The sequence below is a fragment of the Leptonychotes weddellii genome, chromosome 14 (genome assembly GCF_054177405.1).
Source record: "Leptonychotes weddellii isolate Sample4059 chromosome 14, ASM5417740v2, whole genome shotgun sequence".
In the NCBI taxonomy this organism is placed as follows: Eukaryota; Metazoa; Chordata; class Mammalia; order Carnivora; family Phocidae; genus Leptonychotes; species Leptonychotes weddellii.
The window spans coordinates 12,154,927-12,168,997 of NC_138382.1; the positions used below are offsets into that span (position 1 = coordinate 12,154,927).

At 41.9% G+C, this 14,071-nt stretch overlaps 1 protein-coding gene across 4 annotated transcripts in view; it reads right to left on the reverse strand.

Annotated features, from left to right (window-relative positions):
* The window catches only part of GDA (guanine deaminase), a 53,989-nt gene that overhangs the window by 21,162 nt on the left and 18,756 nt on the right, over positions 1-14,071 (reverse strand). For all 4 annotated transcript variants that reach the window (XM_081802832.1, XM_081802831.1, XM_081802834.1 and 1 more), the window contains exons 2-6: positions 9,702-9,873; positions 4,801-4,888; positions 2,987-3,092; positions 1,575-1,602; positions 283-390 (exon numbers count right to left, since the gene is read on the reverse strand). In XM_081802832.1, coding sequence (XP_081658958.1) covers positions 283-390; positions 1,575-1,602; positions 2,987-3,092; positions 4,801-4,888; positions 9,702-9,863 — 492 coding nt within the window. In that variant the 5' untranslated portion in view covers positions 9,864-9,873. The remainder of the gene's footprint in view (positions 1-282; positions 391-1,574; positions 1,603-2,986; positions 3,093-4,800; positions 4,889-9,701; positions 9,874-14,071) is intronic.

Sequence of the window (14,071 nt, forward strand, 5' to 3'; positions counted from 1 at the left end):
GAGAACAGGTAACCAGTGTTTTATTGATCTGGCTTGGTTACATATGATGTCCTCGTCTCTCTAAGTCTGATCAGAGAAGATGAGGGTAAAAGGAACTTCAAGTTTCTTATCTGAGAAATTAAAGAAGTGGATTTAGGTGACGTCTGTAAGAGCCCTTCCTGTCCTATGATGCTATTTCTCTAGGAGATCTCAGGAGAAGAATTGGAGATGACTGCCAGAATTTAGGGTACTGAAAAGTCTTGCAGGTCTGGACAGGGGCACAAACAACAGAAAAATACCCACCTGAATATGCAAATTATGGGTCTTCGCCATGTTTCCCAGTTTACCCAACAAAGTTTCAGAGCAGGAAAGGGAAAAACGTGGTGTCATTATGGGCTTAACTCTAGAATACTGGAAATAATAATATAAAAAAAATTGGTAAGGAAACTATGGATATCAGGAAAGTGTAGCATACCCCAACATGCATATCATATAACATGATAATTTTATGTCTTCATTTTGGAGGATAGCCCCCCATTCTAAGAGTGGGTAGAAGTAGTGGGTTTCATGGAAACAGCTCTTGGCTGAGGACAACAGAGAGAATATTCTGTAGCACCAAGTTCAATGGAAGAAGATCCTGTCTCCAAGGACAGATAGCCCCAGTCCCACATCTACATGAAGGCTCAGACAAGGCCTTGACTGCATGGCCTTCATGAAGAAAAATGGGAAGCAGAAGAACTTCTAAAGGAGGCTGCTCTGGGGAGACTCAAAGTGAAGTGGTGGTCTACTCCCCATCTACATCTTGGGGAGGAGGGCCAGCCATGGCCTCCCTCAGGACATCTGGTGGCAGTACTGGGTCTGGTGTCACCCAAGGTAAAGGCTGAGCAGGTGAGAAGGGCTCAAGAGAGAGGTGGTGAGCATGAGGACCCCCAAAGCTCCACCTAGTTCTCCCAAGATTAGACTGAAAGTAATAGGGTTCTCATGGTTTCCAATTAGACCTCAAAAGGTGGTAAGGGAAGGGTCTGGCTTGCCAACCTAAGAGGTTGCACAATGGAGCTACGAATTGGCCTGCTGGGAGTGGGGGAAGGAGACAGCCCTGCCTCCACAGACTCACCAACACCAGGCACTGCAAAGAGGAGTGGCCAGCCGAGGGCCTGCAGGCCATGTGACATACCACACGTTAGGGACCAAGGCAGTCAAAGGCTGGGGAATCATGGTGGACACCACCCGTGCTCCAGACCAGATCAGGGAGTACAAGAGTCCAGAGTCATTGCTGATGTAGCCAACTTCCAGTTGCTCCCAATCTGTCCACATCCAGGAAGCCCTCTCCCACCTCCCCAGGGACCAGTCCTGTGTGATTAGAAGGTTCCAGAGAAGAGGAAGGGAAAACCACCGAGGAGACAAAAAAGCCCGACCTCACAGAGCTGAGTTGATGGGTCGACTATAAAAACAACCGAAGGCTCTGGGGAGATATTTCTGCATGCATGGAGTAAGCCAAACGTTTACAGACTAATCTTTACCAAACAACTTAATAGCAAATCTTAACAAATGACACAAAAGCAATCCAAAATCAAGCTGGGAACAAGCTTACTTACGTTCTTTTGGAGCATTCTTGACACAAATCTGAAATAAAGCAACAAATGGGAAGATAGAAAATTTGGGCATTTTTAAATAGATTTTTTAAAAGGGTGAAAACATGATCCTTACATGTCTTAATTTCCATGTAAACATTTCTAATGCCATACATGTTTCACCACCACTAATTAAAGATTAACAAGTAGTAATTACTCTTCTTTCTCATTTGCAGCCAGAGAAATAGAGTGCAAAATCACAGGGAAATGCAATTTTATCCTCTAACATCAGCTGGGCTGTTCATGAGTATTCCCATACAACTCAACCATTCCACTGGCTTAAGCTCTATTTGGGGGAATATTGCAGGATGTTATACTCCATGGATATTAGAATCACGGAATCCTATGCACCTGGAGGCATTTAGAAGCCATAGAACTCTATGGGCACAGACGTCGGAGTAAGGCTGATGGAACAGGCCAGAGGTGGCTGTGAAATGGAGAGGGGGGAGAGGGGAGGAACGGGACCAGACGGGATGGGGGTGGCAATGAGGGATGGTGGTATCTGTAGGGCCTATGAAACAGCTATTTGTGCCCCAACTGAAAAAATTTATTCGCTAGCTTTCTGCCTTCTGGTAGTCCTTTGTTTCAGAACAAAATGGGGATTAAGGTTTACTATGACCACAAACACACAACCATAGAAAAGTTCAGCATGTGGCCAACGATGCGAGGAAGGTGTATGCTTCACTCTTTCTGTGAGCAGGTGGTGGTTCCTGAGCTACCCTTTCCAGAGGACATATTTAAGGTGAAGGAGGTCTGGAATTGTAGAAAAGTTGGGCTTCTAAAACCTGCATCAGGATAGGTTAGGTCCTGGGGAAGATTTACATCTAAAGAATGTTCTTCTATATCTCTTGGATGTCGAATGTCATACAACGCAATTCCTTGTCAAATCAAATCCTCAAGGGACTATGGAAAAGCCATTAAAGAAATGTAGATAAAGTACTTTTGAGATCCGTAGACTATCCCAGTGTAATATAAAAAGAACATAACGAAAGCTCATGATCTCAGGCAAGAGGATGACCCCGCCACCAAAAGTAATCTGATGTGCACATACACTTAAAGCAAGTTCAATTTACAGGAGAGGCCTCCATCTATCTATACTAAAGGAGAGGGAAGTGGTAAATCATTAACTTACAAAAAGAATCCTTCATTTCACAAAGGGATTCACCCTAGGACTCTATAACAAGTCCCCAGAGGCTTCAGAACGGTATTGACATGGAACATTTTCTTTAGGACCAGACCACCTGCATAAAGTAGGGCAAACCCACACAGTGACATATGTGCATATCGGCCTGGTTCACAGAGCCTGCCTCTCTCCATCTCTAACTCCATCAGTGCCTCAGAGGGACCGCCCACAAGACAAATCAAGATGCATGTACCTCTCTGTTTCCTTGATTGATTCCTCAGTGGTTTCCTTGTATTCTGGAACACTGGTATTCATATCCATGCAGACTTTGCCCACAAATGCCCGCTGCCCAAATTTATCTGTGAGAGGGACACACAAACAGAATCTGAAGTCATGTTTTTCCCCCCAAACCGTATATCCCTCCCAAGCCTTTAGAAACACATTTAAATTAAAATCATTATGAAAACACAAGTGAGAATGTAAAAGATCATCACACCATTTAAGAACAATAACAACGACAACAAAACCACACCAAATTCTGTAAGTAGTTCAAGGTCTTCCACTGACTCCTTATTCCTTGGATTACTACCAAGGTGGTGATAATATTTGATTAAGGTCTAACCCTGTATGTGCCCAGTGTCCTCTGTTACATGTAGGGTTGTGAGGAATACATCCAATAATGTATATAAAGTGTCTGGCATGTAGGGCTTAGGAAAGATACAGCCACTTTTCCTAACCATAGCAACGCCAATATTATCATCAGTGGGGAATTTGACATGGTCCTACTGGCAGCTCTCAGCACTAAGGAACCAGGTCCTCATTCGAGGTGCCAGAGAAATTTTATTTCGGCTAGAACGTTGAAGCTACATGGGGTTATACTGTTTGTACCATGTCTCTGCTTCTGTCATAAGAATCTTGCAAAAGTCTTTTTGCCCCTCTCTTTCCCCTGTAATTCATTGTGATACCTGGCCATTAGATTACTCTTACCTGAAACACCACCTTCATCACATACATCATCTGGCTCAAAATCTTTGAGTATCTGATGCATATTCGAATCTCGCCACAGTCTGAACCATCCCATCTGCCCAACCTCCTCTCCCACCCCACTGTGCGATGAATCCTGTCCTCCAGCTCAGCTATTCTGTTCCTTGCTTCCTGTATCCACTATGGATATCCCTGTCCCCATAGCTTTGTCCATGTTATTTCCCCTGTTGGGAAGACATTTTCCTCCCTCCCCATTTTATGTTCCTGTAGGGCCCCATTTAAAGGCCCCCTCTATGAATTCTTTCCAGATGATCCAATTCTGAGTCTTCTCTGTCTCCTCCAAAAATAGCAATATATATTTTCAGGGCTACCCTTTAAGCCTCTGGCAGAACCTACCTTGGCCAGCAAGCAGAAGTATCAGTGCATCAGCCAATGGTATTTACTGAGCATCTGCCATGTTCTGGGCACTGTGCGAGGTACAAGTTTTGGAATTACTGATCTAAAGCCAGTCTCAGATCTGCTTACTAGCTGTGTGACTTGGGCATGTTATGGCCTCTGAGCATCAGTTTATCCATCTGTGACATGAGGGCATGAATGCCTACTTCCAAAGACTGTTTGCAACTGAGCTGAGATAATCCATGGAGAGTGCTTTGTGCAAAGCCAGGCATCCAGCAAGAGCACAGCCACTGTTAATACAGTTATTTTCTATTTCATTGTGTTCCCAGCATCTAGCACAGTGCCCTAAGTCTAGCCAAGAGCCAAGATGTGTCTGCGGATTATAATATAATAAACTGTTGCCACAGTGAGAATTAGTAAACTTGGTCCCAAACACCCTAAATTAATACACAAAATTCAGACCCGTACACATCATTCTGGAGCCAAAACCATAAATAAATAATCAAATTACTTACACAATAAAAAACATTCAAGGGCCATACACAAACACCTAATTACTTGCAAGAAATGCAGCGCTCAAATTCTAGCAATTAAGAGGCAGGACAGCCCACATGTATAAGTCATTGCCGGGCATGGTCTGACTGTCTTGGCTTGATGTGCCCATAAATCATGCTTTAATTTCCTCACCTGTAATTTCTGCAAGGAGCAGAGATGAGTCAGTGTGAATTGTTCCAAAGTAACAAGCTGTGGTTGTTCCATTCTTTAGTGTTCTCCTCTAAGAATAAATCACAAAAACCATGAATCGCGTGTGCCCAGAAAAGTCACATGGCAAATAAAGATGAAAATAGAATTCTAGTTTTTAATTTTAAAATATTTTTATTTAAAGGTATGCCATCTTGATATGAAATACAGTTAAGGTAAATGGCAAAAGTATTTATATCCAAAAGTGTGAGCTGGAGAAGAAGCTGGTGCTTCTGATTTCCTAGATTTCACACTGTTCCGTGTTGCAGACTTCACAAAATGTAATACTAATTAATTCCTTGGTTTTTAGGATTATTTAAGGATATACAAACTTTATTGCATCAAGGGATGAGTAAATGAGATTTTTCCATCTACAAGAGGGCAAAATTATTCAGCCAGATTTCTAGTTCAACACAGCAGATTAGTCCCGTGTATTTATCTCCCTTCCTTAGCACAATTCCACTAAACTAACAGTAAAGAAGTATAAAATGTATTAACCCAGAAGAAAGAGACATGAACAAAGGAAACATTTCTACATCCCCTTGGAAGACAAAAAAAAAAAACATGGATAAGAACCTGGAGGTGACTCTGCAAGAAGAGAAAGAAGCACAGAGCTGCTAATAGAGAATTGGCTGACAATCTATATACAGATGATTAAACCCTGGCAGGACCCTTCTCCTTGTTGAAATCAGCCAACCAGGCCAACCTGATTCTTGCAGGAGAGATTTGCTCTTGCAGAAACTTGCAACAGTATTTGGAGACTAGACACCCAATATGGCAAGCTTCAGCAGAGGCTGGAAAGAGTTTTAAGTGGATAATCTGGTTGACCCTCTGGATCCTTGGTCATTTTCCCCAAAATCCCACATATGCAACTCCCACCACTCCTAGCGGGACTGAGGAACTGTTCCCTAGAGAAGATGACTGGTTCTAGAAGGAAGATATCCTCACAGTGGCATTTGGGGCCCACAGTTGAAAGGGCTGTTTACTGCCTTCACTGTTTATCCTGTAATGAGGTTCACTAGCCAACAAGAGTTATCCCCATCCAGACTTCCAATCACCATTTTAGAGCATCGCACTTAAATATGAAATGTATGTTCAAGGTTCAACAGACACTGGAGGAAAGTTAGTATAAAAAAGAGGAGAAGGAGGAAAAAGGAATCTGGGGAAAAAAATCTCAGAGGAAAGAGGCAATCTCTAAGGCCAGAAGGAAGCTGGATTTAAAAAAAAAAAAATCTATGGGGGCCCGGGTGGCTCAGTCAGTTAAGCATCCAACTCTTGATTTTAACTCAGGTCATGATCTCAGGGTCATGAGATGGAGCCATGAGTCTGGTTGCATGCACTAACCAGAGTAAAGTGAAACTCAAAATTAAAACAGAACTGTGATCTAACATTTTCTAAATTCTCAAAATTTTACACACTTTTCTAAAATCTTGGCTTGAAGATGAACTCAAAATGGAAAGTGTTGGCTGTTTAGCAAGAAGGACAATGGAAGTGCCACACAGACATGGATAGTAAGTCCTTCCTCTGACGGAGGCAAGGGGGGGGAGGGGAGGGGTGTTTTCACTAGTTGAGAAATTGCACTTTCAAGTTGGACTGGAACGAACTAGAAAGTTAAAGAATCTGCTCAAATTATAGTTAAAGAACAGGACAGGGAAAAACCACAGAGGAAAAAAAGAAAAGGAAGGAGGGAGAGGAGAAAGGAAAGAACCCCAAGCTACTCTTACTGGTTCCCACTGACTTCAACCCATTTCACCAACAAGTTACATGTGTGAGACTTATGTAATTGAAAGAAATTAGTTTGGTTTTAAAACCTTACTGAAGAGGCCATCTAAAATACAGCTGCTTCCCTTCATTTGTTCTATATTTGGGCATCCTGGACCCAAGGCCACCCTAGTTTCTCATAAGCTTTAAAGAGGGTTCTTCCGTTAGTAATGAGTTTGTATTTTTCCAGTTTATAAGAATCTACCAAGAACAACATCAGACTGTGGGTTGTGTTTCTCAATCTTTCTTCAGCCTTCAATTCTTGACAAGAAGGGTTTGGAGACCAAGCTTTTTAAGCTCAAAATAGATGCCAAACATAGGATGACTGCAAACTTCAAGATCAGTAGCAATGGCTTCTTAACAGATTAGATGATTTGCATTTCCACTGGGCTGAAATAGGGAGGAAAGAGTGGCCTATCCCCTTTCTATTCACCTTGTACTTTAATGATTTGATACGTTTTTGGAATTAGTTGGATTCATCAGTTGAATCTTTGACAACCCCATAGAGTAAGCATATTCATCCTATTCCCCAGAATATTTGCAACTTGTTTATCTTGGCACATTTACCAGGATCTCATTGTCCAATCCCTTGACTGCAAGCTATATAATATATAGATCCTGAACCTTCTAGTCTTTTTAGTTTATTCCAGTCTAATTTGAAACTAATCTCTCACCCAGTTTGCAATGTTTAAAGGCAGATAATCCAGGCTTGTTTTACTGGGATTTTTTTTCTAAGTAATCTCAGGAGATGTTTGCTAATATATACTTTAAATTATTTGCACATTAAATGATCACTGTCATCTATGGTGCAGAACTCTGGGTCTTGATTTGCCCATTTGCTGAAGTATAGATCTAGGACTGTTTTCTGAGGGAGAAAATAAAATAAACAAAAATGGCTTGGATCTCTCCGGACCTACTGTTTTAACATCCCTTTGCATTGCCGTGAGCAGTCGTCAGCCTAGGGACAGGTTCTAGTTAATAAATCTCAACTTTCTACAGATTTCAACCATATCATCAGCTCATCCAACTGTTAAAGTGTGCAGGCCTGCCTGCTCATAATCAGAAACATAGGATGTCGAGAATAAAATTTATTTTGTACTCACTGACATCAAATACTTAACTCTCTGATACAAGAAATAGTATTTATGGAGTACTCCCTGAAGGATATATGGTTCTAGATACTCTAAATGTCTAAACATAAAACAGTGATATATTTGGGGTGGGCGCCTGGGTGGCTCAGTTGGTTAAGCGACTGCCTTCGGCTCAGGTCATGATCCTGGAGTCCCGGGATCGAGTCCCGCATCCGGCTACCTGCTCAGCAGGGAGTCTGCTTCTCCCTCTCCCGCTCCCCCCTCTTGTGCTCTTTCTCTCTCTCACTCTCTCTCTCAAATAAATAAATAAAATCTTAAAAAAAAAAAAAACAGTGATATATTTGGGGTTTTTTAAAATACTATAGCATCTTAATAATATACATTTTGACATCATAGCATGTATCTATATGAACTATTACTGAAACTAATTTTTAAGAAAATCAGTATGAGTAATAGAAATGCTTTACCTTAACAAATGTTTTATTCTTTATCATATACACAGTGTAAATTACACCACTGATTTCCCTCTCTGGGTCAGCAGCTAGAAACTTAAAGCTGAATTTGTGACAAATTCTAACAAGTTCATGGCCCCCCATGGTATACATTTACCTCGTAGTTCTATTTTTCTTTCCCCCTTTTTTCCTTTGCCACACTTTCATGACTCATTTGCTTCCATTGTACACTATTTTATTTTAAGATATCTCAAACAATGAGATATCTTTTTAGAACAATGAGAGGTATAAATAAATTTTGAGAATAAAAAGATTTGGTGTGGTTAACACAATTCATTAACACAATGGCCCAGCAACTTCATGCACTGTGTTAGTCCTTCTCAGTTCTTCTGGTGTCATGTGGATCCATGCTAAATAGGTAAGATCCACAATTACACTGAATTTACAATAAAGGAAGTCAAGTATATAAAGGATAGCACTTACTTCTACTCCTCAAGGCTTGAATGATACAGGACCAGGGGAAATGGCAGAATGGCTAGGTAACTGTGTAAGACTTAAAATACTGTCACCATCCCATAGCCATCACTTTAGAAGAAAGACCATCCATGGGTCCAACAACAATGCAGAAATGTTTAGACTAAGTGTGCTGCATGACAAGAGGTAGTGGTCAGATAAGAAAGTATTTGCAAAAGGTATTCTCCACTGCAGAAGCTGTTTCTGGTTGCTGAGTGGATCTGGCATAGGGCTGGAGTAGAAAGAAGGGGACTGATTTCCTTGAGAGGGTGGAAGTAAGGACATCTTCAGAGCCTTCAATATATGGTTGGCACTGTTCAATGATGGCACTGTTCAATGACTTGAACTAGCTCCCTAGCTCCCTCTAGTGGTGTTAATGCTCATCATGTTCCTACGTACCCTGCTATAGGGAGCCGTCCTATTTCCCTTCCTTGGGAAGCTACTAAAATAATGTGATATCCTTCTAACTGTAATTTTAACTTCTATTTTTAAATTTCCTTGCATGTTTTTTAAAGCAAACATATACAACGCTTACCATGTGTCAGGCACTAAGAACCTCACAAATACTAACTTATCATAACAATCCTATGAAGTAGTTACTATCATGATCTCTACTTTATTTTACAGATGGGGAAAATGAGTCACAGAACTTTCCAAAGGTTACACAGCTATTCCATATGGTCCCCAGAACAGCACTGTGGATTGGCAGCAGTAAGGGAACACACACGTGCATGAAACTCAAATTTAGTAACTCGAAACACAAGAAGTAACAGACCAAGAGTCAAGAGAGCCCACCAGATAGGGAATTTGAGGATTTGGATTCAAGTGCTCTCTCTGCTACGGGTTAGCTTGTGTAGATGAGGTGGATGGTCCACACACTCCTTGGGCTTTGAAGAAAACTGAAAATGTCTCCACAGTCCATTCTAGCCTCAACTGCCTATGTTTTATAATTAAAATATGCCCCAAGAAATGGACGTGTCTACAGGTGATTTGGTCATAACACACTGCTACTGACAAGCAAGATACTTACGACAACTCTCGTATATACTTCTTCAGCGAAGTCGATGTTCTGGAATTTGAGTTCTGTAGGAAATGTGTACATGGTCAGCCAGTCCAAAAGCGGCAGGTCCACATTACTCCCAGCAAAAGAATACTGAGGGGCGTGGATGTGTGTATCAACCAGCCCAGGCATGAAGAACTCACTGGAAATTAATACAAGGGGAAAAGAATTTAATAACACCTTCAATCATTTTCCGTACCTTTAAATCACATTTTCTCTCCACGGTGATTTAATTGTTTACCCCACGCAGGTTTAGAGCTAATGCAATCAGACGATTGTAAATTCTCCTGTTATCTAGCAATCAAGAAATAGAAGTGACGCTCTGCTGGGAGAGATACAGCTCCTACATTGGAATGGCGGAATGGCTGGTGTGAGGTTAACCAAAGATGCTCGAGGGAGGCAGAAGCACAGCACTGAGAAGAAGCAAAACAGTCATGGAACAAGACATCCGATGACTTTGTTCTCATAACTGGAGGTTGTAGGACGGAGAGCAAGGATGAGAAAGAAGGTCTTTAAAGCTTCCGGAGCCACGCTGAGGAATTACTCCCAAGTCACTAAGGATGACTGACGATGACAAACGGTGGCCGCAATGCTAGACTCAGTGGTCGTCTTGACCTTGGCTGACTACAAGAAATCTGGTCCTTCCCCCTGTGAGGTAGGGGCTGAGTTCTGAAATGAAGCAGCAACGGCAAACTGAGGCTGGTTAGGGACAGGCCCTCTTAGGAGACGAGACTGTCAGTGGGTGGGCGGTGTCGGATGGGTAAGTGAAGACACAGCTGTAGCGCTCAGACAGCCTTCTCCAGGTGCCGCTGATCACTCCTGCTATTCCCCTGGCCTGCCAACTAATTTTCATATTTCCATTGATTCTCATAACAGAAAGTCCTGGAAAGATGTTTTTAAGAGCTTTCAGGGGCTCTACCCACAGATTCAAGGAAGCCCCCAAACTAACACACTTAAAGCTTCTCTAAAGAACGAATCCAGTTCACTGGGGTCTATTAAGTGTCTACACACATCCAAACAGATATTTGTTAAAGACCATACCTACCACCACGACCACCACCCTGAGAAAATATGAATTATATTTTAATATACATAAAGAACTTGAGCTCAAAACTTGACATAACAAAGAACCCCTTATGCTACCAATTGAAATGTACACCACCTCAGTGAAAGGCAAACAAAGCCTGGGCTACCTGTAAAATGCTTTCTTTTTAAAAGAAATGGGAACCGGGAATGGTGGCGATAATGCTGATGACCAGCAGATGATGTTTACTGAAGAAGTACATGTGCTGGGAACAGCATCCACGTACGTCATCTTACTTGTGGGAGGCAGTTTATTACAGGGGTTAAGTATATACATTCTTGACTCAGACTGCCTGATTTTGAATTCAGACCCCACCATAAACGAGCAGTAGGGTCATCGACATGTTATTTAACTTCGTTGCGACTCAGTGTCTCCGTGGTGGCACCATAGGGCTGTTGTGAGGATTGTTAGCACGTGTAGAAACAGTGCCTAGATAACAAAAAGCCCCCCCCCAAAAAAATAGTAGTTATGATGATGTAATGCTCACAACAAACTTACAAAGTAGTACTGTTGTCCTCATTTATAGAAGAGAAAACTGAAGCTCGGGAAATGTAAGTAGCTTTAAAAAAAAGAAAAAGTAATCCTGCAACAAGTCAGCTTTGGAGCCCAGATTCAAATCCAGGCAGTTTGTCTGCAGGCTCAGTACTCTTGGTCACTACCCTCCGGAGGACAGAATTCTTCATTCACTTTGGCGGGGAAGAGCAGTGACAACCTCGTGTGGTAAGAAGGCCGCATTAAGTGAGCCTACAATGTGGGGGGCACGCAGAGAGGGGGAATGAGCTATGGATTCCTCTCAGGCATGAGTCGCTGACCTCTCAGGATACCTCAGTCCTGGGGCTTTCCCCGTCTCCACCACCATGAAATGAAATGGCCGTGTGATTTCTTTATGTAGTTGAATTGTTCAATCAAATAATATTTCCCAAGTAACTGAAAAGTTTTAAAAACTCTCCTAAGCCTTGTGGGAGATCCAAAGAGAAATAAGACATTTTCTTGTCTTCAAAGAGATTATAATCTAGTTGAGCAGATTAGGGGTGAGTGAGGATATCTGTGTGTGTATGTGTATGTGTTAGGGGCAGGGGGAATAGGGAGAGAGGGAGGCGGAGAGAAAGAGAGAAGTAGATCTGGTCAAAATATTAAGGATCTTAGTGAGCAATTTCACTCCTAGTGGTTTGCCCAACTGAAATAAAACAATGCTTACGAAAAGGCATTGCACAAAAATATTTAGAGCAGTTTTATGTATCCTAGCCTTGAACTGGAAACAAATCAAATACCGCAGGGAAACAGATAGACAAACTGTGGTATATCAACACAACGGAATGCTATTTGGCAATAAAAAAGAAAGAACTACTGTTATAAACAACAAAATGGATGAATCTCGGAAACATTACGATGAGTGAAGAATCCAGACACAAGAATTATTGATTTATTCCATTCATATGACTTTTTTTTTAAAGATTTTATTTATTTATTTGACAGAGAGAGAGAGAGCACAAGTAGGCAGAGCGACAGGCAGAGGGAGAGGGAGAAGCAGGCTCCCTGAAGAGCAGGGAGCCCAATGCGGGGCTCAATCCCAGGACCCTGGGATCATGACCTGAGCCGAAGGCAGACGCTTAACGACTGAGCCACCCAGGCGCCCCGTTCATATGACATTTAAAAACAGGCAGAAGTAACCTATGTGATAGAAAAAATTAAACAGTGGACAAGGGGCTGGAGAGTGACTGGAAGGGGCATAAAGGAACTTTCTAGGCTGATAGGAATGTGTTATATCTTGATTGGTTTATGTTGGTTACATAGCTATATATGTTTGTCAAAACTTATCAACGTACATACCTAAGATCTGTGCACTTTACTACATAAAAAATGTTTCAGAAACAACAGCCAAAAAAAAGCTTCTTTAAAAAGGGTCTTGAATAATCAATTCAGTAAATTAACTGGTATTGGTTATTCCATAGCCAGGAGGGAGGGGATGGCGAGGATACTTGTTACTTTGTTTTTTCTTCTCTTTGGCAGAACTGTGACACTTTGAGTCTCAGGTTTAGGACATGAATCTGGCGGTGGCAGGCATGTGCGGGGAGACTGCTCCCATGCATGTCCCAAGCATGACATTTCTGAATAAAGATTATGGTAATAGGAACAGAAAGGAAAAGATGAATACAAGAGAAAAAGCTTGATATTTTATTAGCTGTGGGCAGCAAAGGAGAGGAATGAGTCCAAAAGAGAGCTTTTGAGCATGTGAAGCTGATTATAGGACATGATGTGAAGAGAATGTAGGAGGAAATTCCACACTGAGGGAGGGGATGTTATTAAGTCTAGAGTCAGTATAATCTCCAAGGGTCCAAAAAGGATCAGAAACGTGGGATAAGAGGTGACAGAAGAGGTACGGATGGGATTCAGATTTGAGAGTCTTCTCTGTGGAGGTAAGCCTAGAATTTGGGGGTGCCAGAGATTTCTGTGGAAAAAGAACAAAACTAAATCTTGAACAGCACCAGTGCACTTACAGGAGTAAGAATGAGGAAGACAAGGCCATGCTCCTTCTGGAGCAGAGTTGTCAGGAGGACTGAGGGAGATCCAGAAAAGAGAGGTATCAAGGACAGCAACGAAGGGAAAGGAGTACAGGACAGAGACCAGTGTCCAAACCTGCAAGAGTCCAAGGCAAGTGGTCTCAGGAAAAGAGAGCTCTCATTTCTATGCAGTGGTTGGGGAGACACCTGATTTCACGTGGATTCAGTCCTTCATTATAGAATACTTACCAAGTCTCTAGAATGGTTTAGTTACTGTCCTACGTGCCGAAAAGAAACCCATAAATGTGAAAGATCGGTGTTTAGAGAAAGTACTGGGCAGAGAGAGAATTCCCTTTAAAAATATTTGGTAGTGAAAGAATGGGCAGGTGGGGGGGGACGGAAAGTCACATTTTGTTGAGCATGTTCTTAAGGAAGCAGAGATGAAAGAACTCTTTTCAATTTCGCTTACTCACTAGCTTCACTTCCTTAGAAAATCTCCACTTCCCCTCAGATAAAAACCATTAATTTCATATTCCAAACCTGCGGTGCTGGCCAGTCTGCATCAGAATCTGAGGACAAAGATTGTTTGCCCCTATATACACTTACCAAAACACCCACTCATCTTTTAACCAAGTGGACAATGTTAATGAAAGCTCTACCATCCAAAAAGTTGAAAATAGAGCTACCATACGATCCAGCAATTGCACTACTGGGTATTTACCCCAAAGATACAAAAGTAGGGATCCGAAGGGGTA